The sequence below is a fragment of the Lathamus discolor genome, chromosome 8 (genome assembly GCF_037157495.1).
Source record: "Lathamus discolor isolate bLatDis1 chromosome 8, bLatDis1.hap1, whole genome shotgun sequence".
Lineage (NCBI taxonomy): Eukaryota > Metazoa > Chordata > Aves > Psittaciformes > Psittacidae > Lathamus > Lathamus discolor.
This window is the reverse complement of record NC_088891.1, coordinates 7,613,667-7,639,193: the sequence shown is the minus strand read 5'-3', so window position 1 is coordinate 7,639,193 and position 25,527 is coordinate 7,613,667. Positions and strand designations below refer to the sequence as shown.

The window sequence follows — 25,527 nt, the reverse complement described above, 5'->3', positions numbered from 1 at the left end:
CTCCTAGCCTCAGGGAGCTGCTGAATTTGCATGGCCTTGACCAGCCTGCTGTGACTGCCAACAAGGAGGCCAATTGGAGTACTGAGTTTTGGGCATCTGTCAACTAGCATCTGGCTTCAGACCCACTAAACTGATTTCACACATAGCACTTAGCAGCCGTTAGCTGATCACGGCATGACCTGTGGTGGACTGTGACCAGTGACCTAGAGGGGAAACCACTAGGTTTTTGTTATTTAACCCCTTGAACAGTTGGGGTTTGTAGGATGGGAATGGAATGCTCAGTGAAAAACAGAAGATGCAAAGAAGTCAACATCGTTTGCTGGCCAGATTTTACCCCTCCTGCTGATTCTATGAACATCATCAATTTAGTCAACTACTTCAGGAGTTAGATCTATGATACAAATGGATAAAAACATCTAATGAATCTAAAATAGTAAATCTTTTGACTCTCCACCTCTGGGAAAGTGAGGATTTAATGGGAACCGGGCAATTAGGGTTGATTTCTATAACAAGCCAAATCAAATGTTTAACTTTGCAAACATTTAAATGTTCCATCCATAATGAATGTTATGCTAAACAATTATGGCAAAAGGGTAAATGCTATTTGTTAAAAATTCGTTGGTTTTGGCTTTTTTTCCCCACAGATTAGAAGATTTAACCCCTATGCCCTTTGATAGGTTGTGATGAAGGAGGTGGTCTCAGTCAGCCGTTTTCCAACTTGTTTTCAGAATGCCAACAAGTTGAGGAATCCTGTCCCCCCAGATGGCAAACACTGACTGCATGTTACATACATCAAACCAAAGGCCAACACAGGGCATGATTTGTTTAATAATGCAAGAGAATTTCCCCTATCCACTGAAATCATAACCACAGCACTAGTCCCTCAAATACCCTCAGGGATGCTTGAGGCCAGTATCATATGTAAGGAGCTGGTATTAACATTCATCATAAATAAAGCTTCTTTTCCCTACACGTGCCTAGTTCTTAAATCCTCTTTAACAAGAGGTTTAAAAACATTTTAAAGTGTCTGCCAGCTTTTCCCATTGTTATTAAGCATTCCCATTGTTTTCTTCCTGACTTCTCAGATGGCTGGCTCAGCTTCTCCTTCACAGTGAGTTGTCAGTCTGTGTGCCCACCACTGCCATATCCGGCCTTCTGCTGCTCCCTCAGAACAAAAGCTAGTATCCTAATCCCATCTGCTTGAGCATCTTAACACCAGATGTGTGCATTGCTACAGCACACAGGATGTTCCCTGCAGTGTTTGCTGGAACTGCCCACTGTTTAGCTCTGCCAGAGACAGAGGAGTGAGATATGCAGCTAGAAAGCTGGTGGGTGGGAGATCTGCATTAGACATTGTGTCTCAGAAGCATCTTTTCAGGTAGAGTTTTGCAGAGAGCTCTTCTGAGCTTTGTAGATCCCTATGACAGGCAGCTGCCATGCATTCTCCCTGCCAGGATGGGTTCACACATCCAGCTTGCTGGGGCAGGATTTTGCAGTAGAAAAGTGCTTTGGAATTAAGAAACATGCTCTTATTCTGCTCCACAGCTCTTTCAGACTCCAGCAGTGGGGTGGAACTCAGCAGTAAAAGGGAAAATCAATTCAGCCTTTCATGTTGTTGCTGTTTCACAGATGCATTCAGGATGCCACCACACCAGCCTCTTGCACAAATCCCTGTGGTCTTCCTGAACAGCTCATTAAAGTCTTTAACAGGCCCCAGGACAATCTTCAGCCTCTTCAAGAGCAGCTGTGCTTGTAGCTGGGAAGAGAGCAGCCCTCTAAGAGTTAAACTGCAGTGACCTGGAACATCACAGGTCCAAAAAAAAACAACTTGGAATTTGATACAGTTCAACATCTTCAGTGTACTTTGTTATTTACCATACACAGACTCTGCCAGCTGAAGCTGATCCGTCCAACCTGGGAAGAGAAGAAAGGGCTGTATTATGTATTTATTGGGATTTTTGCTTCAATATATCCTCATAGCAGCCACCTCCCACCTCCTCCCATGCGCATACCATGTAAAATTGGCTGCCCAGGCAGCACTTCATAGGAGTCATCACTGTGAAGCGAGGACAAGCAGTAGCAGTTACTTCACTGGGAAACTCGGATTTCTCTTACTAGGTCGGAAGGAGCAACCCTTAAATAGCCCACTCCTGGGCATATGGATGGCTTAGCATGCTTTGGAGCTGGGTATTTCCATCCAGCTATTATCTGGGGAGATACACTTGGTAGAACTGTTAGTTTCTTCCTTGAATCTTATTACTGAATACTTACAACTGAGTACAGGGAGTAGGGCCCTAGAGAAATGGGGTCGTGGGAGAAGACAAGGAACACCTCTTCCCTGCCTCCTCTGTGTATCCTGGATTTATGTATCCAATAAAGCTTTCACCTTTTTTTTCTGGTAGCTGAAATATTACAGATATCCCATGGGAAGCACAGCCATTTACAGGGAAATTATGCCACAGGCCAGATCCCCCACTACCTGCTGTGCCTCCCGGTTGGAAAACACCAGCAGGGATCAGAGGCAGTACTGCCACCAGCGCTCCTCCTTGTGTTAGGTGAAAGATGCTATTGTTTCTAAATGAGCCTTTTTCCCCCCGTTTGGCCCAAGGTGCTAAAGGAAGCACTTAAAAGTGTGTGTCCCCTGCTTCTTCCAGCTGAAGGCACTGCCTGGTTGTTCCCTCCTGGGGGAGATGGACCCAGCCATTCCCATCTGATCCCCAGCTCTGCAAATCCTTGCAGGCAAAGGGACCCCGTTGTGAGTCCGTGGACTTCCACGTTCCCCACGGACTGAAGTTCTGCTGAGCTGAGGATGGAGAGCTCAGAATCTGCCTGAACTTCTGCAGAGCTCTGCTGACTTTTGCCATCTGATGGAGGCCTGGGCTGAAGGTGGGTGAGCCACACGCAAGGACAACACACCGGGAGGTACCGATCCTGCCGGGGACGCGGGGCTGGGAGCGTGACTGCAGAGCGCTGACTCGGCGGGCGGTGGAAGGGTTTCTGCCGTGGGGATGTGGCTCTGGAAGAGGCCTAAGAGCCGTCTCTGCGGCTATACAGGGGGAAGGACCCGCGACCCCCCGGGAAGCGCCAACCCAGCCGGCCTGGGGCCGCCACGCACGCACAGGGCGAAGCGGAGCGCAGAGCAGAACCGCGCCGCAGGGCTGGGGAGGGAGACAGCGGGCTTTAGGACCCAGGGCGTTCTGAGCCGCTTTCATCCTGCCCCTAAGCCGCCTTTCTTTCTTTCTATTGGTTGGCGCTGCCCCTTTTCGCCCGCCCCCTCTCGCGTCACGATTTCAGCTCTCTCTGATTGGCCGCGGCGGCGGCGGCGGCCGGCACCGCCCCCTGAGTCCCACGCGAGGCCGGTTCGTCCGTCGGCAGCGCTGTAGGCGGGGGGCGGCCGGGCCGCAGCGTAGCGCCGCGCTGGGCCGGCGGCTCACCGGGGGTTCGGCTTGGCCGGGCGCGGGGAGGAGGATACACGGTGAGTGCTTGCCCCCAGCGTTGGGGCCCTCTCGGTAGGGCCGGGTGCGCTCCGGTCGTGGATCCAGCGCCGAGGAGGGCAGGACGAGCCGGCCGGTGGCGGATCGTCCCCGGCAGAGCGGCAGCCGCCAGGTTACCGGCCCCGGGGTTTGCCTGGGGTGTCCGAGCGCCGTGTTCCGTAGGCAGCCTTCGAGAGCTGGCAGGGAGAGGTGTAGGGAGGTGAAGGGCTGCTCTCTCCTAAAGCAACGAGGATATAGCTGCTGATCGTCTCTTAAACATGGAAGTGGAGTTGCTCCCCTCTGTGCAGAGATCGGTTAAAACTGCCGTGTAAGGGGCACAGCTCGCAGAGCCTTTCTGATGAAATCAGTGCAGGTAACTCCGTCATGGCTTTGTATGAGTGTCTGAGCTGAGCTGGCAGAGGGGGAAAAGTACTTCTCCATCCCTCTGCTCTCTCTATGGACCCGTTTGCATTTACAAAACTTCAGAGTCTGGTAGATTTTGGGTCTTTCTTCATTTTTTATATCTATCCACTTCCACTTGTAGCTGTGGGGGTGGGGGGATGAGACTAGCCAAAATCTTGGAAAATCAGTCCTCAGCCTTTGATAAGCAGACACCGAAGTGCTTCATGCTATGTGCACGGAGAGCCCAAGCTGGTTTGTGCTTTCTTGGCAATCTCTGCATGTCTTCTCTTGTGATCTGCTGGAATGACTCCTCGGTCAGGGTGCCGTGTGCCATAGCTTTTGTAGCCTTCCTCCAAATGTACTTCTTTCTCTCCAGGACAGATCCAGAGCAGCAGGAAAAACAAGCAGCTCTATAGCTTTCATACCTTGACAACTTCCCTTGTCTGCTCCTTCCTTCCTGTGTATTGTGACACTTGTTTTTATTGAATTTACCTTAGGAGCAACGCGTGATGTTTGTAACACACCCTGCACGTTTCTGGTGGTGGCCAGCTGCTGCTGTTAACTCAGCTGCTCTGGGCACAGTCTCCTTTCAGAGCCTGTAAAACAGATCTGAGCTTTTCTTTTCTCTGTCCATCTCTCCGGGGGTCTGGCTCCTTGGTGAGATCGGCCCCTTCCCTGGGCCTCTCTGTTTTCCTTGTCCTTTTTGCTGCTTCAGATCAAATCTTATCTGAAAACACATTTTGTCTGTTCTATGTTTTTAACCCTAGCCATCTGCTTTGGTTTATCTCTATGATAAGGTGGTATTGAGTAAAGCACCTGGGGAGGAGGCATAGCTGGAAGTTTGCTGTGCAGCAGGAAAGTGTGGGATAGGCACAAGATTCTCAGGACTAAAAGCAGAGTGAAATTTGCTGCAGAAGCAAATTAGTCACACCGTGATGTGGACACAGGAGTCTGAAAGCAGACTCAGCACTGAGGAACTTAATCTTCCTGTCCCTTTTTTGTCCATTTTCCCGAGTATTTGAGGATTGTTATCCGAAATCCTTCTGCCTCAGCATGTATGCGAAGCGAGCCCCGTGGTAGCCTCACATGCTGTCTTTGGGGCAGGTTCAAGTAACTTGAGCAGTGGGGATGGTGTCTCAGATGTGGTTTTGGAGAGGAGATAAGGCCAGTTGAAAATCATTCCACTGAAGGAGCAGGCAAATTAAATTTATGAAGGCAGACAGCTTGGGAACAGATGGTAAGATGCTGCATGACACGTACTGCAAATGTGTGAAAATGAGCCTGTGTCTGATATGAAATACAGTTCCTCCAGCGCTGGAGTGCTCGATATGGTCCTGGATGGGGGCAAGGAGTGTGTGCATATGTGTATATGAATTACAATACCTTTTTTGTCCCTGCAGTGGAAACAAACCACTCCCCAAACCCTGCAGGAGTTGAGGTCCTTCTTACACCCTGCAAGGGTTTTAGGCAATGCTAGGGAGCTAGAGGAGTGAAACAGGAAGGGCAGGATGTGGCCATCTGTGGAGGTGGAAGAGGATGGGCAGCACATTGCGAGACGGGGAGGGAAGCGGCAGCATTACAAAAGAGGGTGTTGAGCAGAGCCTCGGCCCTGGGCAGGAATAGGTGGAGCAGGACGGGCCAGGCTGGCCCAGGGTGATGGTGACTGATGCTTGGGGACTGTGGAAGGGGCAGGTTTGAAGCAGCAGTGTCAGCACTTGAGCTGAGGAGTAGATTTACTCCCGTCTTTTATAGACTGTAATTGAATTGCAGTGAATGTAGCTGGCATTGCATAAGATAGAGGCTGCAGGAATGCTGGCGAGGAAACATCTAGCTGTAACATGCCAGCCCAAGCCCCCTGGCCTGATCTTTAACCACCATCACGTTGGTCTGTCTTTGCGTATCAACTTTATCCCTGCAGTGACTATTACTATCACTGCAGCCAGTGCAGGCTGCTCTGTCTCCCCCCACATCACTCCAGCCTGGGAAATTGCATGTCCCATAACCACTGTCTACTTGCTGACCATTAGACTTTGCAAAGACTACTGTGTTTTATGGTAGCCTGTCAGATTGTGGCGAGGTGAATTTATTACTGCAGCCCACTGGCAATCGCTCTGGTTTGCTTGTGATGCGTGCATGGATGCTCAGGATAGCCTGAGCTGCTGCAGCACTCCCATGCTGGGCCAGAACTTGCAAGCTGACTGCGTGGCTTGATGTGTTTGTACTGAAAGAAAAAGATCAGAGATTGGTGTCACATTTGTTCCTTCGGTCCAGAGCCATGGGGCTATTCCCTGTCTTGCAGCCCCAGGCCCTTCAGGGCTTTACAATCCAGTTGGGAACAGCTGTCATCCATGCCCATCGACATCAGGGACTCATTGGTTTAGGAGGCATGAGGGCCTCCCATCCCCATGGCTCTGAACTCCACCCAGAATTGCAGATGAGCTCCTCCAAACCAAACCTGGCAATTGCACCAACATCTCCTGCCTGGCAGGGGAGAGGGGAAGACAAAACCAAACCCGGGTTAACTGGCCAGGCGTGAAATTGAGCTCCTGCCCTGGCAGCAGGCAGACAGACCTGTTTGGTATGAGCGTCCGTAGCAGAGCTTCTGGTTAGCCTGACCATCAGAGCAATCTGCTCTGCCAACCCCAGCACCGGGAGCCAGGAATGGTACACAGAGAGTGGGAGGATCTGAACATGCTTTCTGGAGTCAGCAACTGCAGTGGTTATTCTGGCATTAATTTGATGTATACCACATCTCATCGTCTAAACTCTCCCTGGGAAGTGGCATGTGGTTCCGCTCCTCTATATTTGAAGTACCAAAGGCCTTTTGCCTTTGCAGCACATTAGCAAGTTGGCTTGCTTGAAAAGGACTTTATTCTGCCCAGATGGGGCTGGGGTAGATACTGTGATCAAGTAGAGTGTTTCCATTCTGGAGCCTTTTTTGAGTATAATCTGGGAGAAGGGACTGTGAAACTCGCCTCCTCTGCAGCCCTGCATTCATTTTATAAAGTGACTGTGATTGATCTGGTAGAATGGGATTTATTCACCAGTGGAGTTAGAGGGCAGGCAGAGAGGACAAAACCCCACAGCAGCTTCTGAAATGAATCACTGGCTCTGAAAAGATCCACTGGGGTTAAGGCGTAGCAATGAAAAGCTATTGTCTGGAGCCTGAGCTGTGGCTAAAAGCATTATTTATCCCGATTTGGATAGTGGCTGTAGGAGGGTGTGGTATTCCCAGGAACTGCAAAGCCAATGTGCTCAGTGGCGAATGTGAACTCTCTGTGATTGCCTCACCAGTAGCTCAAGTGGCTTTATGGAGTATCTCAACTGCAGAATAGCAAATCCAATACCTGATATGCAAATAAAACTGCATGTGTTGCATGCAAAGAGGATCTCCTAAGGGCATTTTTATTTTGATTGGAACATGGTTGCCTTTGGCTCGGATTTGTTCATGTCTTGTAGATTTGAGGCACTACTGCCCCTTTTAGCAATGCTTTTTGCAAGATAGAACAAGAACCTTACTAATTGGTACAGCTTGGCAGTGCTGCTTTTGTTTTCAATAGTAAGTGGCATTCAGTTGATTCCTGTGGTGGCTTTGGGCTCAGAGTGGAGCCCAGGCTTAATGGGAGGAAAGGTGAGTATTAGTGAGAATGGGATATGAAGCAGTGATGGACAGACCGAATTTCTGAGTTCCACTTTGCTTTAGTAAGCATGTTGACGTTCAGATACGTGCCCGGACCTTCTCCAGACAATCTGATCTCCTGGAGCCTACAGAATTGAGCTTGGAAAACCTCCCAGTTTCTGTCTGAGCCAACAGAAGGAGCCTTTCACATGGCCTCTCTGGTTTCTGTCTAGGATATAAAGGCTAGATGAGAAAGTGAGAAAATGAGAAGAAATGATAAGGATGCCTTCCATTCTCAAAGGCTGGGGCAGGATCAGAAATCCTGTGCTGGCGGGATGGAGTCAACTGTCTTTCCTTTCCTTGCATATTTGCAAATGTGATGAAACAAGGAGAGTTTGTCAGGAAGGCCAAATCCAGCTCTGTTACAGAGATAGATACCCTCTGATTCATGGCAGAGTTACGTTGCCTGAATTCCAACGTGCAAAATCACACTTGCATCGCCGTTGTGTTAGTCATCCCCAAGGAAAACAAGAACAGTTTTGGCGGACACGGGCAAACCACAAAATTCACCGGAGTTGCTGCAGATGAACCCGATTTGTTAGAGAGCAAAGTCTGCATCCTGGCACGCAGGAGTGTGGATGGAGCAGGGAGCATGCCTGGGAGATGATGTGGTGAAGGTCCTCTGCTGCCCACCTGGCAGCAGCCCAGGCTCAACAAGTGCAGTGCTGCACTAAATGCCAGGTACTATGTTAATTCCCTTTATCTCAAGCACTCTTTACAGCAGGGTATTACTGGTGTTGAGCATTTTGAGCAGCACCAGGCTTTATACCTGAGAGTCCGCTGTGTCAGGCAAAGACCTGAAAATCTCCTGAAAACATCCTTACGTTTGTTCCTTCCCCTTTCTTGTTTTCTGTCTCTATCCCCCAGCATCTTTTCCTGTTTTCTGTTTCTATCCCCCACCATCTTTTCCTGTTTTCTGTTGGGTTTTTTCCGCTTTTGAAGCTCGAGCTGTGTCTGTGAGTACGTGAATGCCTGCATGTAATAGATCCCCCTTCTCAAACCTTTCGATGGTCTCCAGTGCCAGGAAATTGCATCTGAAACGCAGCTGTATCTGGGTTCTGCATTTGACTGTGTTGCCACATAGCTCCGCGAGCTTTGCAAGGAGCTCTTCCCCATGAAGACAACACAGTAAATGACTTTAGGGTTCTAGCTTGCTACTCTGTACAATAAAAAGGGGGAAATTGGTGTTATACTAGTAATTTTGTCCTGCAATGATGCTGCTGGCCTAAGCAGCAAGGTAGTGAGGTCCATGAAGGCATTGGAAAGGTACAGATATTTGGGATGAGGGAGCAGGCATGTTACAAATGGACAGAGAATTTGTCCCACCAGTTCCAAAGAGAAGTTGAACTTTGGCTGAATTCTGGATGGCATTTAACCCCAAAGGGTTGATATTGGGAAACTAGAGAGAAAGTAAGAGTTAATCTTATGCCTTCCTCCCTGTGAAAGCAGCCATTGCTCTGCTCGAGCTAGGTCTGCTCTGGTTTGGAAGGAGGTGGCTGTGGGTTGTAGCGCAGTACATCCATGGAGGGACTGCTTGGGAATGAATGTGCACTGCGGCATGAGCAGCTTCTCCTTTGAACTGAGCCAGCAGGGAACTTTAGTGCTTATTTATTTACTTATTTAGAGCTTTAAATAGTTCATGGCTGAGCAGAGCAAAAAGGAACGTGTTCTGCTTGCTGCTTCTCTGAAAGTCTGATTGGCAAACAGAAAGTGCCAGCTTCAGTTCATGGGATTTAGGCTCTTTGTTGGGTGTTTAGCCAACCTTCACGGTGCTGGGAGAACAGTTATAAATCCTGTAGTTTTGCCTTTCTAAGCAGAAATGATCCTTGATCCCCTGAAGTCCCATTGGGGAACATCTTATTCATGCTCAAGTACTGTACTCTTGAAAGGAAGCAGCATCTCAGGTGTTGATTCTCTCCAGACAGTGAATAAATTGGAGATTTGTGGATGGCTTGCTGTTTTAAGATGGAAGGAGAGCCCCAAGCCTAGGTAAATGTAGTCCATGTGTCACCAGTCCTTCTGGGCTGCCCTCTTATGCGCAGTTCTTGGACCAGGGCCTCATCCAGCTTCAAAGTGTGGGATTTCTAAGTGCTGCTGGGAATTTTCAAGAGGTAGTAGAACGAGGTTCTCCTAAGTGATCCATAGCATCAGCTCCAACATGGTCACCCACCAGCCCACGAGGGTCAGCCTTCTGCTGGGGGCATGGTTTGTAGGAAGTGAGAGATGCTCAGAGGGGAGATCTGTGGCCATTGTTTGGGTGGGAATTTGGCCAGCTCTGAGGTTTTGTTTCTCCCCTTGTCTTCTCTTTGCCAGCTTTTCCTGTCCAGAGAGTCTTGCTGGGGTGTTTTTTCATGTGCTTTGATTCAAGGGGGTCTTTTCTCCCTGAGCCAACTCCTTTGGGATTGCCGTCCGCCCTCTGTGTGTGCATGGAAGGCTTTCCAAAGCACCCTTATCTTGCTATGCTGGAAAAACCTCTGTCTTTCCTTTACCTGGTGTACAAAGGCTGCAGACAGCCAGGAAAATACTATAGCCAGCAGCCAGCATTGTATAGCTGTCAAAGCACTGATGCCCCTCTGCCTTCACCCGTATAGAAGGGTTATCATCTGCTTCTGCGTGCAGTGAGATCCTCCTAAAAGGCTGTTCAGTAGATACTTATTTTTTCAATAACTGCCTTTCAAAGGCAAAATGAAAAAGAATGGAGCATGGAAAAATCAAAGGCCCGGTTTGTTTAGGTCATGCCTCCTGCTGTTCACGTTGATGTGTCTGCTCATAGTTCCTGCATGATGGAAGATGCAGCTGGAAACTCTGATAACCCCCTGAGCTTTCACAGAGCAGGTGGGAGCTTGGCAGGAGCCGCTGACAGGTTTCTTTGTGTAAACTCCTTATTCAGAGTGGTTCTGTTTTTTCCCTCTAAGCTCAGTAGCTGGTAAGGGAAGAGAGGAATTCAGTAGCGACCAAATCCTGCTTTCCATGCATGTGCTACAGGGAAGTGCCTATAGCAGCATGTCATGAGTCCAGCCCATTTGCCACTGCAGTTAAAACATTGCTTAGACTGAAGCACACATTTAAGCACATCGTGAGGAGTGTAGAAGATCCTTTTAGTTACAGACTTGAAGGCTGCTAGATTTTTTGGAAGGAACCCATCGGATGAAATAGCTGCTGCCTGCAGTTCTGTTTATCTGACATGGGTGGGATGATGCCAAGTTCTCTGTAGACTGAGAGATGCAGTGGGGTGTGTTTGTGAGGGGGAGAATTATACCTGCCACTTCTGCTTGTGCCCAGCTATGGCAGGACTCAAGAAAACCTCAAAACAAGCTGTTCGAAGTTGCCAAAAGCCACCAGCCAGCCTATTGCTGGCGAGGTAGCTGCACGCCACTGTTCAGATGCTGCTTTACTCCCAGTTTAATGGTCTGTCTAGCTCTGCTGATCTGTGACCGGTGACATCCATTGTTAACAACCCAGCTCCAGAAGAGGCCAAGTAAAGGGGCTGTGGCCTCTTTAGCTTTCAGGCTTGCAGCTGTACTGGGGACCAGTTGGTGCCTGTACTAGGGCAAGGTGATATGAAGAGCAGTGCTGGTGGGGACTGGAATGGAACCTGCAGATTTATTCCCTGGATACTGTTCAATACCTATTGGATAGAAATATTATTTGGTTACCCAGTGCCCTGAGCAAGATGGTTGATGTTAGAAGCCTGAGATTTTTTTGTGTATGTATATATGTGTGTGTGTGTATGATGGCTCAGCTGCAGCTTTATATAGACATTTTCAATTTCTAAATGATCTCCTTCCATTCTGAGTAGTGGCGTTTCTAATCTTAGTGTCAGAAAAAAATGAGGCTGCCTTCCTTCTTTTTGTTTGTTTCCATAGCTGTCCTATATAAATTGCTTCATTTCTTGTGCATAAGCAAATCAAAGGTTAAGATTGAATAGCTTGACCTGAGCTGCGAGCAAAGAAAGCAGCAGCAGTGGCGGGGTGGTTTCTGAGGTTGTGGGAATAGGAAACCTCAATCAATAGCTTTTAGCAGTCTCATAAATGTTTCATTTGTATTCCTCACTTCGGCATTATAGAGTCTTGACACGAGAATCCGTAGAACCTCTTAAATTAGTGTTGTCCCTATGCTGGGTGTAGATGTTGAAAACCATTTCCTTCAGATGCACATCAAAGTGCAGCTCTGTAATGGTATTCTCCTTCCTATTTTGGAGCCTTGTTGCTGTGCAGCTTCCGATCACAAACAAAATGAGCTTGGGGGCCTCAGTGCCAGGCTACAGAGATGTTGGTGATGAGCATGCATATCAGTACCCACATCAGTGCTCCTGCCTGGCTCGACGGTCAATTATGAGTTATGGCTGCTTGGGCAAACTATCTCTATGCACAGGGAAGCACAGAAACACCTTTTCCCAGGGCTGTGACACAGCCCTGAGGAATGAGTGAGGCCTCAGGAAGACCAACCTCAATAATTCATGGCAGCGCCTGGGGAAGGAGGGACGTGCCCACAACTATTTGTTGAATTTAGACTCTTTTGGAGATGCTGGAGAAGCAGGGGGTAGGAAATGCGTGAATAGAGCATGAGTCAGGCAGCTTATCTGGCCATCCACCTCCGCTTGAGGTTATCCATCCATGGAGCATGGGAGGGTTGTGCGGATGCAGGTCTCCACCAGGTCAAGGCTGTGACCTGTCAGCAGCCTGGGCATGTTGTGTCTGCTCTCTCAGCATTCCATGGTTTCCCCCAAGACTCTGAGTGGTGGTGAGCTCAACCCAGCTGGGCAGGACAGGACTAATCCGTAGACCTTGTGCTTTTAGATGAGAAAGACCCTTAAGAACCTTTGGGCTGTGATGAGCAAGTTAAAAACCCAACCAACCAGTAATAACAAAAAGAACCCAACCAAAAACCCTTCCCCAACTATATCTGTGTGGCTGATTACTGATTTCTAAACACTTAGGTGGCTGGAGCAGGATGCTGTGGGGTTTCAGCCCTGGTGTCTCCAGCCTACAGAGCAAAACTGCAGCAGTTTGGGGAAGAGAATGTAGAAAGGGGATAGAAAAATAGTATTGGGTTGAAGAGTAGATGCAGCAGAGCTGGATAGTGTTTCTCAAACTCCTTTTTTCTATGAATTAGGCCCATTTTTCCCAGCTTGTAGCCATTTTTTATGGCTGCCCCTTGTGTTGACAGGGAAGCTGAGCCGAGGCCATCAGCCCTTGATGCTCCTGGGCATCCACACAGCATCCTCCCAGCCCTGAGTGCCAAAACACTCCTGGAACAGAGCATGTCTGCATATCTGTCAGTCTATTTTAGTTACCTGGGGAAGAAAATTGAGCAGCTAAAATACTTTGGAGTAAATGACTTGGATTTTATCATCTAAGTAGTATTAATTTGATGGGACCAAAGGGTTTTTCTTCTATGGGGAAGAATAGGTATCGGGTAGCACTTAAATGAAATAGTAGCTAATAAAAGCCTTGTGGTTGCTTCTGCCTGTCTGTTAAAAAGTGTAATTTAGTTGTCTCTTTTGTCTTACTCTCTGATGTGAATCTGTCCTGCAGAATGTTATAGTTACATGAAGTGACTGGTGAGTTTTATCAACAGAAACTACAATGAAAGGGATTGCTATAATTTGTTCCAAACTTTCATCTTGTGCTGGTAGCCAAATATTCCATAAATAAAACTTGTAGCCATTGCCTTTCCTAAACCAGCAGTAATCTTCATGAAAATCAGAAGCCAAGCTTGATTTCTGCTGAGCCAAGAACAGACCGATGCCCTTTATCCTGGATAGTTTACTCTTAATGCTGTTTTCTAAGGAAAAATAACTCTTCTGCGGTTTGCCAGTACCCCCCAGGGGCTGTTGAGACAATTTACCCTCCAGTATGGGGTTTGATTACTTCACTTTGTTGCTCCATTGCTGAAACCCAAGTGCAGAATTTCCCCCTTCACCCTTCTCTGCCTTCCCACCCTGCTCAGCCTGAGTTAAAGTGGGGTGCGGGAGGCACGGGCTCTGCAAGCAAGGGTGCAGGTGCACTGGGATGTCACCAGGTGCTTCATGTGTGAGGTCCATTGGCAGCGTACCAGGGTTGGATAGCAAATGCATCTATTCTCCATGGCCTAGACCAGTAAGGACAAGACTAATGGTTTTCCTGTTTGCTTCTCTGCAGGTAAGAGCTCTGTCATCATGTCAGTCAGCGTGCACGAGAACCGTAAATCCCGGACAAGCACCGGCTCCATGAACATCCTGCTTTTTCACAAAGCTTCCCACCCGGACTGCGTGTTGTCGCATCTGAACACCCTGCGGAAGCACTGCATGTTCACCGATGTCACCCTTTGGGCAGGAAACAGGTCATTCCCATGTCATCGGGCAGTGCTGGCTGCCTCCAGCAGATACTTCGAAGCCATGTTTAGCAATGGCCTCCGGGAGAGCCTGGATGATGAGGTGAACTTCCATGACAGCCTCCACCCAGAGGTGCTGGAGCTACTGCTGGACTTCGCTTATTCCTCTCGGATCATCATCAATGAGGAGAACGCTGAGTCCCTCCTGGAGGCTGGAGATATGCTGCAGTTCCATGATGTCCGAGATGCAGCAGCTGAGTTCCTGGAGAAGAACCTCTACCCTTCCAACTGCCTGGGCATGATGCTGCTTTCAGATGCTCATCAGTGCCGCCGGCTCTATGAGCTCTCCTGGAGGATGTGCCTGGTTAACTTTGAGACTGTTCACAAGAGTGAGGACTTCAACAACCTTTCCAAGGACACTCTGCTGGACCTCATCTCCAGTGATGAGCTGGAAATTGAGGATGAAGAAAAGGTCTTTAAGGCTGTCATCCAATGGGTAAAATATGATCTGGATGAGCGGAAGGCTTATCTCCCAGAACTTCTAAGGAACGTTCGTCTGGCCTTGCTTCCTTCCGAATGCCTCAAGGAAGCTTTGGCTTGTGAGGACTTGATCATGGTGGATGAAAGGAACAAGCTTGTCTTGGACGAAGCTATTCAGTGCAAAAAGAAGATCCTCCAGAATGATGGGGTAGTCACCAGTCCCTGTGCCAGGCCTCGCAAAGCTGGGCACACCTTGCTGATCCTGGGAGGGCAGACCTTCATGTGTGATAAGATCTACCAAGTGGACCACAAAGCAAAGGAAATTATCCCCAAAGCAGACCTGCCGAGTCCACGGAAGGAGTTTAGTGCTTGTGCCATCGGCTGCAAAGTATATATCACTGGAGGCAGGGGCTCAGAGAACGGGGTCTCGAAAGATGTATGGGTGTACGATACAGTTCATGAAGAGTGGTCAAAAGCTGCCCCAATGTTAATAGCTCGGTTCGGACATGGCTCAGCTGAGTTGGAAAACTGCCTGTATGTGGTTGGTGGACACACTGCGGTAGCTGGAGTCTTCCCTGCGTCTCCTTCTGTTTCCTTGAAGCAAGTAGAGAAGTACGATCCCATATCCAACAAATGGACGATGGTGGCTCCTTTGCGAGATGGAGTGAGCAACGCTGCGGTGGTGAGCGCCAGGCTCAAGCTCTTTGTCTTTGGTGGGACCAGCATTCACCGAGACATGGTGTCCAAAGTGCAGTGCTATGATCCAGCTGAGAACCGGTGGATGATCAAAGCTGAGTGCCCACAGCCCTGGCGCTACACAGCAGCCGCTGTCCTGGGCAGCCAGATCTTCATCATGGGAGGAGACACCGAGTTCACGGCAGCCTCTGCCTATCGCTTCGACTGCGAGACGGACCAGTGGACACGCATTGGGGACATGACAGCCAAGCGCATGTCATGCCATGCTTTGGCTTCGGGGAATAAACTCTATGTGGTGGGGGGTTACTTTGGCACTCAGAGGTGCAAAACGCTGGACTGCTATGACCCTACGTCAGACACATGGAACTGTATCACAACAGTGCCTTACTCGCTCATCCCCACAGCTTTTGTCAGCACCTGGAAGCACTTGCCATCATGATGAGGGTCAGGGCACGGGGGCTTGTGTCCAGGAGGTCAATAAGGTAAGGGTCTCCTCCTCTAAAACTGAATTTTGCTATCTTTTGTGTGCCTCAATTGTGTCTGCACACACCATGCCGAAGCCATGCATTCCAGGTTGCTCATAGTTCATGAGAAGATACACTTAAAGGTGGGATGCAGCTCCAGAAAAGAGTGATTTGCTCTGTGATGTTGCACATCGAGCTAGCTCCCCGGTTTCTCTTGTTTCCAGATGATCTTTCCAGTAGCTTAAGAGACACATCTACGTAGATGGCTGCAAGGAGGCCACAGCTCCTCTTCCTCTGCTCCAAGCTAGCTGGATGTGCCACCTTTGGTGGGTGGGCAGCAGAGGGTAGATGTGTCCACAACTGCTCTCGTGGCTATCGGTGTGGCATACACCCTGTCCCTATGTGACTGAGGGAGTTAAGGTTCCTAAAAGCACTTGCATTGGAGTTCTGGGAGATGCTAGGGCAAAAAGTGGACAGAATCTCAGTAGTTCAAAATTTTTACACAGTATCTGGGTGACTTATTCAGAGCCGATGAATCTGTAAGGCAAGTGACCCTTGGGATGCCAGCGAATCCTGATCTCTTTTTATGCTCTATATTTACATTTCAGTGGGTAGCAGAAGCAAAAGCTTAGGAGCTATGGTTCATTTGATGGTCCTGGTGTTTATTTAATATCCAAATGGTTGCTTGTTAAATCAGAACTTCTGAGACTTCTGTGTGAGATCTGAGTGGGAGGGAAGGGGTTTTGTAACCAGAAGAAGAATGTGTTTATCGGTGTTTTGGGGTGTGTGAGAATACGAAAGTTGGTGGAATCTCATGATGCCCTATCTCATTCTGGTGCTTGCTCAGGGAAGGTGCTCTTGCAGTGCCATGGGGACAGGGCTGCTGGTTCCTCCTCTGCCCTTCCCAGTGGGATTTGTTGCCATTCTGGTTACCAGTTTCACTCCAGAGCTTTGGATGCCTTCACCAATCTGCGCTGAGATGCAGCTGGCCAGGCAAAGGCCAAAAACTCTTCTCACCTTGCACTGGGAGAGCAGACACTGATAAGGGCAACACTTGGATAGCATCATCTTCCCGGGAAGTCTGTAACACCTCTGCTAGCTCAGTCTGCAGGTTTCACAGTGCCAGCGACACAGAGCCCTGCTTTGGTGGTTGGAGACTACATCTGAAGGAGCTGGGAAACCCGTGTGTACGGGGGCGGGATTGCCGAGCTTCACTTACGGTTGTATTTGGAAAACAGGGAGTGTGGGGAGGGAAATTCTTCATAGGCTCATCAAAATCCACTTCACTTAATACCAGGAAGAAAGAATGCTGCCCAAACCCTCTAACACCCTCTCGCTTCCCTGCTTCCCACTTGGTGTGGTTGGTGTGCCTGGGAATTGCCCGGCAGGGGAAATCAGTGGCAGCTCCCAGTGATCATCTCTTTTGATGCCAGCTGGGAACCAAGGAGGAGCTCCTGGCACCTCTGCCAGGCATATGCCCAACGTGACCATCTGCTTTGCTCAGGTGGGAAGTAAAAAGCACCCAGAGCATTATGCTGGCCTTTGATTTGTGGAACACCTGGGTTTAACATGTGTTGGAGCACAGTGAGGGCAGGGCAAGAGTGGAAAGGGTTAAAATGCAATCCCTGAGAGCTTTCCCAGCACTGGAAGATAATGGCCTTTCTAAATTCTCCTCCTCAGGCATTGCCTAGCATCTGTCACAGTGGCTTGGTAATCTAATTAACTGCCACTCAGCTATTAAATGTTGCAGCAAAGAGTGTGAGGACTCCATCATTTTCAACTCAGGTCAATAGGACCCCCCCTTTAAGAGCCATCCTAGAGCTGAAAATGAATTTTGTCTGGTAGCAGATGTGTCTGAATATTAAAGCTCAACACCAGCCGTGCTGCTGGGAATAGGGAATATTTGAAGGTGGGAGTTGATTCTTCAGCCACTGAATAAGAAGCAGTCTCCAAAGTCACAGAGATTTTACTTTCCTACCCTTTTTCCTCTGTAATCTGCTTGGGTTCTCTGGACCTAATAAACAGCTTTGTGGGGGTTGTATAGATAGCTTTTATCCCCATGTAATCTGGAATCTGGCAGAAGCACAAGAAAACCAGGAACTGTAATATGCCAACCTGCAAATAAAACTGGTGAAAAGTCATTGTGTGAGGGCTTTATGTGCTTTTTTGGCTTCGTTTCCACTCTTCGGTTAAAAGAAGTATTTAAAATATACATGAGTTCTTGCCAAACAGTGTTTCTTCTCGTCAGTTTCTAGAGATTTTGTGCTGTTGGGGTTTTTTTAAGTGAAGTGATTGTTATGGCCCCAGCCACTGTGACAGCTCCTTAAATAAAGCACCAAGATGGATGAGCGAGGGCCAGATCCAAATGTCTCCCATGTGCATACATTGCCCATGCTTCACCAGTCATGTCCCATATGCCTTGGCTGTCCTGGCTGCACCAGTGCCAAAACTGGGCTTAGCAACTGGGGTAATTGGCTACAGGGTCCTACAACTACCCTGTCATCCTGTAGCATGTCCGGCTGGGGCATCTTTTGTCTTCCAGCCCCCACTGTGTAAAGTCTCTGCTGCAACATGCATTTTGTGGGATCCTTCTTCAGGAAGGCAGGTTGGCCAGGACATGCCCAGGTTCTGGTGTGCTTTAAGAATGCTAATCCTATGGGAAACCTGCCTCAGCTGGAGAAGGCTCCGGAGGGACCATCCAAGGTGCCCTCAGAGCACAGCGATCTGGGTTAGTGGGGAAAGGTCTGGGCAGTTACATGGTAGGAAATCACACTTTGTACTCATGAAAAAACCCAGCCTTCTTAACTATAAGCTGGTGAGGCTGCATTTATGCCAGCCCTGAAACCCAAATAATACATCCTTGACAAATGCGGATCATAAACCAACCACCAAGCCTGCTTTTCATTTAATGCATAAAGCTTATCAGCTGGAAGTGTTTCCTTGAGGCCATGGCCTTCACCTTCCCAGCTGGAACTGGGGCACCTTTCAGCAGAGGTCCCAGGGCCCCTGCCGAGGATGCTGTGTGACATTAATTTAGTGCCTATTACCTGCAGTTAATACCAGGCATCAAGCGTGATTAGCAATATGCAACATGAAAGCCTGGTCTCCTCCCACCTGTGGAGCTGAGGCCACGAGGAGGTTAATCCTTACAAAAAGGAAATAAGAGACCCTTTTGTGTTCATAGGAACAAGCAAAGCCCAGCCAGGACATCCCAGCAGGGAACGATGCTGGTTGGTCACTGCTGCAGTCCTGTGCAGGGCCCACTGATGGGGACAAGTCTGTACCTCCCAGAAAGTGACTTCAGGTGATGCCAGGAACAGGTTCTTCAAGCTGCCTTGTCTCCAAATTAAACGTGGCTTCTCCAAACTACCAGTCCTTTGTGATGCTCTCATCTTCATGGGGCAGAGTCACAGACGGGCTTGGGCCAGAGAGATGAGCCATCAGCTTGGGGTTGGGATGGTTGCTGCAGATTCCATGGTCCAGCCAGGGAAGGGGAAACGGAGAGAGGAGCCCCTCCATCCCTCTGTGCTGCCTCCTGAGCCTCAAATACTCCCCTGGGGTGGAGATGTTGTAGCACCCATCTCAAAATAAATGGGGATGAGCCAAACCCCAAGGCAGGTAGGAGCTAGGGGTTTGCATCCTGGTGGTTTTTGGCTGCTGCAGGACCTTCCTCATGGAGCCTGGTGGTCAGGCATGGCTCAGGCACCTATTCCTGGGACTCGTCTGAATGCTCAGAGCCCATTTTGTGGCTCCCACTGGTGTCCCTTGGTCAGTTTTGCTCCTGTGAGGTGGCACCAGCAGCTGGTACCTGCCCTTGGGTGGGCATCAAGCAGCCAAGGCTGCAGGTTTCTGAGGCTTCTGTGGCACCTAAAAGCTGAACTTCGGCTCTAAAGCTTCTGCAAGGCTTTAGGCAGCAAGCCATGCCCAGAGCTGTATTCTGATACTGGGGTCACACTGAGTGTTGGATGTGTTCAGTGACTTGACCTGACTATTCAATTACAGCTTAGATACCAAGCCTTTTCTAGGAGGATTTTGCTGCTGCCTGGTTTGACTTCTCACCTACATGGAGCAACACTTGGTCAGCACTTACCTCTGAAGGAGCTGCAGAGTTGCGTTGCTGTGCATCAGTCCCAGCTCCATCCACAAAGCGCTGCCTGCAGAGAGGCTTCTTCCCATGCAAAAACCCTAAGTGCCTGCAAGCTGGGCTTAAAACCCCCTCAGGATAATTAGGATCCTAATCACTGCAGCTCACCTGTGTGCTGCTGGGTTGGTTCCTTGCAACCTGTTACAGGAACAGAGTCACAGCTGGTTTCCCTTGGTGGCTTCTAGGGAAACCCATTTGCCTGTGTAATAATACTGAGGCCGGATGAACAGGGACTGCAGTTTTTTGCTGCTGCTGCTCTTTCCTTTGGCTGGTTGTCTCTGGAGCCAGTTTATCAGGCAGCATTGGGAGGGAGTGGCTGGCCTGGGGAGGAAAGTCAATGGAAATCAGGCTTTTCCTAACCCTGGGCAGATGGAAACACGTGCAGCCTGAGCAAGGCCCCAGACTGGATTAATCAGCCCCTTGGAAATGTCAGTCCTACGGATGGGTTTGGAGGAACCAGTGGAAAAAGAGGGAAAAAAAGGTCTTTTTGTTTTGTCTGTTCCAGTTCTTGGGCTGTCCTCCCTGCCCTAAATAAAAAAGCTAAATCTCCATTTTCCGCAACTTTTCGCTCCCTTATGTCCGCCGAAGTTTCCTGGCCGGCTCCAGTGCTCTGAGCCCTCCCCAGCTGAATATGCTCTCCCCTTGCCTACAAAAGCAAAGCACATCCCAAATCCCAAATAAACCACCTGCTTTCCACCTTCACCCGTCTCAGGGTGGTGCTTATCCCAGTATCTGCCAACACGCAACCCCTTTTCTGGTACTTCCCTGCACGGGCATCTTGCTGTTAATGACCTTTCTCTTTCCATCCCAGATGCCGCATCCATATCCCCAGTCTCACTGCTGGAGCCGACACAGTGACTGAGTCCCCACTGGTCCTTCTGCACAGAACTCTGAGGAGCCTTTTGCATTCCTTCCCAGCACCAGGAGCGGGAGGCATCACGCCAGGGGGGCACCAAGGGCCACCCAGCCCCACCACCAACCACAATATAGGGACAGCGATGAGCCACTGGCTGCCAGGCTGGGGCTGGACACTCATGGGTACCAGTAGCCTAATGGGACTGGGCAGACAGAGGATGTGCACCAGGCTGCATCCCTCAGCAAGCAGTGTGGGGAGCTGTGAGGTGCGTTTTGTTACTCGGCTGGGGGGTTAAAAGACATTAATATTTTTTATTCAAAGGCAGTGCACTTGCCATTGGCAGTAGCTGCTGTTTGGGTGACTTGGAAGTGTTTTTAAAGGGAAAAGGAGTTGAAAGCACCTGGCTCCCCATCCTTTGGCCGCTCCATGGAGGCAATGGCTGTTGAAACACTAAAGCGTGGGAGCTCGGGCTGGCTGCCAGCAGCGCCGGGTGCTGCGGTGAAACAGGGCAGGTGCCTTTTGCTTTGCACTGTGGGCCTTAATAATGTTCTTTTCCCCTCTTCCCTCTCTCATGTCGGGGGCCGGCAGCTCCCTGCATGCAGCTGCTGGGGAGAGCACAGAGCGTGCCAAGGCCCCGGCACCGCTGCCGAGATAGTCACCAGATAAACCCTGGGCTGCCTGCTTGGAGCCGGTCTGCTGAGCTCCTGTGCTCACCCAGCAGCGTGGGTGAAGGGTAATTAGCACACCAGCAGACACAGCCTTGGGAAGGGGCATTGTGCCTTTAGTGAGCAGAGCAGGGGAGCACCACGGGGCTGTTGGAGTGGGAATCCCCCTTGTTGCTGCTGCACCGCACATCCTGGCTTCACCTCGGAGTGATGTGAGAGTTTCTGACTGCGTGTTGCCTGCCAACGCTTGGGCTGTAGCTGCCCCAGGTTATCCACGAACATTGGCTGACTCTATTTGGGTTCATCACTGCAAGAGCTGTCAGCCCGAGTTGTTCCTCATTCACGCTGATGAGGAACGCACGTGGATTTTGGCTGTCAATACACGGATGCATCTCCCGACCAGCCTGCCCCAGCATCCCGCTTCCCTCCGCAGCAGATCTGGTCCTGCAGATGCTCCAAGCTTGCCTTTTGCCCCTGAATTAGGCTGAGCTGTAGCCTGGCCAGATGAATGATGCAATGCGATGAAAAGCCTTGACACAGCTTCAAACAACAAAGGTCTTTTTGGAGCAAGCGAGCGCTGCCAGGAAGAGCACACGTTGCGCGCAGCCAGCCTGCGATGCTCTGAGTGACGTTTATTTACATTTTCCAGTCTTTGTATTTTCTTTCTTCCTTCGGCTGCTTGTGAACTTTAATAAAAATGATGATCTGGGAAACGGTCTGTGTGCTTTTCACAGGACTCTTCATTCTTAAGCAAGTTGGATTTAGGTTTAATAACAGGGATGAGGAATAATAACAGGGTTGGGACTCAGTGGGGCGGTTCACAAACAACCTCCTAAGCAACCAGCCTGGCTGTAATTATGATTGCTTCAGCGCTTGGGAAACTGAGGCACAATGTCAAGTGTCTTGTCCAAGGTTAGTGGTAGACCTGGGAATAAAGTCCAGGGCTTCTCATGTCCTGAGGACATCACGCGTCTCCTTCTCCACGGCTGTTCTCACTCCACCATGCCATGACTGTAGTAGAGCTTGCAAGCCTGCAGTGCTAATACCTGCCAAATGGGTTAGGGGGGCCCAGCCCAGCCACAGCCACTCCTGCAGGGAAAGCCAGTCATTCCTAAGGAAGATGAGAAGAATTTGTACTTCTGTTTTCCTTATTTGCCTTCTCTTGGCTGCTGCAGCTCCCACGAAAGGGGCCCATTGACAGGCGAGATGGGCTTTCCAGCTGGGGCTCCCGGTCACGCTTCCCCTCCATGTGCATCTGTCCTTATCCCAGAGGAGCAGGGGAATGATCAAGCCCTGCTCTGGGAAGGTGCTGGGGTTTTCACTGTTGCAAGACCAACAGCTCCAGCTTTGCTCAGGGAGAGTGAGAGCATCCCTTGGAGCAGCTAATGGGCACCAATGGGCAAAACACAACCACCTTGCAAAGTGGTATTTGCCTCCTCTCACTTGCAGGAGCTGCTGGACTTGGAAAGCAAAGCTTCCTATGGGTTATGCATGGTCTCAAAGGGATTTGTATCTCATCTATAAAGGAGACTGGAACATGTCTCCTTGCCCGCGGGAGCTGGATGGGCAGCGGCGTTATCCGACGTGATTTGGGCAGATAAGAGTGTAAAGTGCCATAGAAAAAGCTCATTAAAGAGCCCTTTGGGAAACCAAAGAGTAGAAATGACTGTTTGATGAGCAGGAGAGGGGAAAATGGAGTGTATGAATAAAATCCCTTTCAGTTTTGTTGATTCAGGTTTTATATGGGACTCTGGGACTTTAAATACCAGCCCGGGAGGCTTTGCACTGGCTAGCTTTGATATGAGCCATGCAAAGACCTGCTCTTTTGTGTTTATTCTGGAGCTTGCCTGAAAGACAATTCAAAAGCAATCAGCAGCTGCTGCGACAGCAGCGACCTGTTGCTATGGAATTAAATGCGATGCAAAATACAAAGGTTTCTTGGTTAGCAGCAACGAAGCAAAAGGGGATGGAAACGGATGGAGCAGTCAGAATAAGGCTACAAACAGAGCGGGGATGGGTTTTAACTGGGAAGAAATATCAGCGTGGTTTGTTTTGCTTTCTTAAAAGAGCCTTTTCCCCATCGCAGCAGGTCAAGATTGGCTTTGTCTGGTACGGGCATTTGGGAAAGGGTCTTGTCCGTTGGTGCTAAAGGGGCTGTGCGTTCCCAGGCTCCTGGGGTACATCCACATACCACAGACAGCCCTGCTGGGTGTTAGGAAGCCAGGACCTGGCACGGAGATCCCCATGAGATGCAGGGTCCTTGCTCAGAGCCAGGCTTGGCAGCAGACTGCTTCCCACTCCAAGCTCCTGCCTTGTTCTGCAGCCACCCAGTCCCATAGGAGAGCTTGGGCAGGACACAGACCCTTTAGCCCATCCCTTGTCCCAGTCTGGGGCTTGCCCATGGGCGATGTCCATCTTGGTTCACTGTATGGGGCTTCTCACACTCCAAAAGGGATTTAAGAAGGAGACAGCAGGGAGATGCTCAGAGATGGGACCAGGCCGCTCCCAAGCCCAGGTCTTGGCACCTCCATCCGCAGGGACTGACCATGCTGAACCTTCCCAAATGCAAATCCTGCTGCTCCTGTGTCTTATTTAAATGGAACTCATAGTGCCTTATTCATTTCTAAGTATGCATTTTCCCAGCCTGACCCCAGCTGCCCTTGAAATAATGCTATTGTGCAATGAAGCCCTCTGGGGAATCACCATCTGAGCTCACTCTCCCTTTGTCACTACAGTCAATTAAAAGCAGAGTAGCTGGTGATTTAATACCTCCAGTGTCTGCGGAAGCTCCACATCCATCCATTTAACATTTTAAACACATAATTGGAGTGAAGGAGTGTTTTTTCCAGCCATCCAACCTGCTTTTAAATTCATCCGTGTCTATACAGAGCGCTGAAGCCTCATGTCCTTGGCTTGTCATCTCCTGCTCATTAATTAATGCCCCAGCACTACACTTTCTCCCTGTGTCCCATGTCAAATTGTTTTCCTATTCCTTTTCTCTCTCGGGATAAACCCAGCAGGTTTTAGTCCTGAAGAGGGTCCAGGCTCACAAACTGCCACCCCACACTCCCACTTAACTTTGGGAGTTAAGCTCCCAAAAGCAGGAGAAACCACTGCTCCCAGCTCCCTACAACCAACTGGGCCCAATCCCTGTTGCTCCAGTGCCCCGAGATGGGACCTTGCAGGAGCGGCTCCCGGTGGGAAAGAACAGCAGAGATTGAGCTCATTTATTCTTCCCTCCTTACAATCTCCCTTCTCTTTCCATTTCACCACCTCCTCATTTAACACCATGGGCAGCTGTGCAGAGCCATCAGCCCTCTTTGCAGCAGTGTGACCTACTTTACCGCATCATCCCCACCTCCTCACTGCAATCCCAGGCTCGGAGCCCACCCCAGCCATTCAGCGCTCCTCAGCTGAGTAACGAATCCAATTAGGTGGAAGAAAGCCTGGCTTTCAGCGCCTGGACATCTCACTTCCCTCTCCCTGCCCCACTCATGGCCGTGTCCCACAGGCATCACGAACAAGGACCCCTCTGTACCTATGTGCCCCTCTCCAAGTGAAGATAAGGGAATGGTTCAAGGGGATCAACCCTGGGTATCCGACGTGTCCTTTCATTCCTCCCAGGCACCACAGAGCTCAGGGATCAAATGATTTGTGTTATTTCAGTTCTGGCTCTCTTGGGAAGCTCTCCCTGCCCAGCTGGGGCTGGAGGAATGGTCCAGAACCATGCCAGGATGTGCTCTTGAGACAGCTGTGGCACTTTCAGCCAGGATGTGGTTTAATACCAATAGGAAGCCCTTCTCTCAGTCCCAGCATCACACCTAACCCCGGGCCTGTGGCTCTGTCAGAGAAAACATCTCAATTCTGCCCTTTGCTTCTCTCTTTACTCTCTCTTCCCACCCCAGCAGGGATCCCTCTCCATTCAGCCGGTCCCAGTACGCTGGCTCCATGTCATTGTGGGGAATAGCTGTGTATTAAAAGGGATGAATAGAAACCAGACAAAGAGAAAAGAGCTGAAGGGCCACCAGGAAAAGCCCTTTTGGTTTCTAACTTCGCTGGGTCAGATGGGCAGACCGCCCCTGAGCCCATCGGCGCTGGGGCTCACAGTGTGCTGCTGTTCTGCTCTCCAGCCAATGCAGGGTGGTGGGCACCCCCCATGGCTCCATTTCTAGGTCACTGTCTGGAGGCATTACCCATGCACACAACACGAACAGGGGCTGCTTCCCTCCCACAGCACCCAGCCGAGCGCCTGCTGCCTCGGCCCCTGCTCTGGGGCTTCCCGCAGGGCTCTGCTAATGACTCACCGCTCCTGCTCCGCTCTAATTAGGCTCCTGTCTAATTATGCTCGCTGGA

The 25,527-nt window shown here is 49.9% G+C and overlaps 1 protein-coding gene across 1 annotated transcript; it reads left to right on the top strand.

Moving 5' to 3' along the window:
* Positions 1-3,339: 3,339 nt before the first annotated feature.
* On the top strand, positions 3,340-21,887 carry KLHL25 (kelch like family member 25). Its single transcript, XM_065688512.1, has 3 exons — positions 3,340-3,475; positions 13,698-15,527; positions 20,465-21,887. Exon 2 carries the CDS (start codon positions 13,715-13,717, stop codon positions 15,482-15,484), a length of 1,770 nt encoding a protein of 589 aa, XP_065544584.1. The 5' UTR covers positions 3,340-3,475; positions 13,698-13,714; the 3' UTR covers positions 15,485-15,527; positions 20,465-21,887.
* The last annotated feature ends 3,640 nt before the right edge of the window (positions 21,888-25,527 follow it).

What these genes read in the sequence shown, in the direction of transcription:
- KLHL25 (XM_065688512.1), top strand. Translation starts at nt 13,715, where the DNA reads ATGTCAGTCAGCGTGCACGAGAACCGTAAATCCCGGACAAGCACCGGC.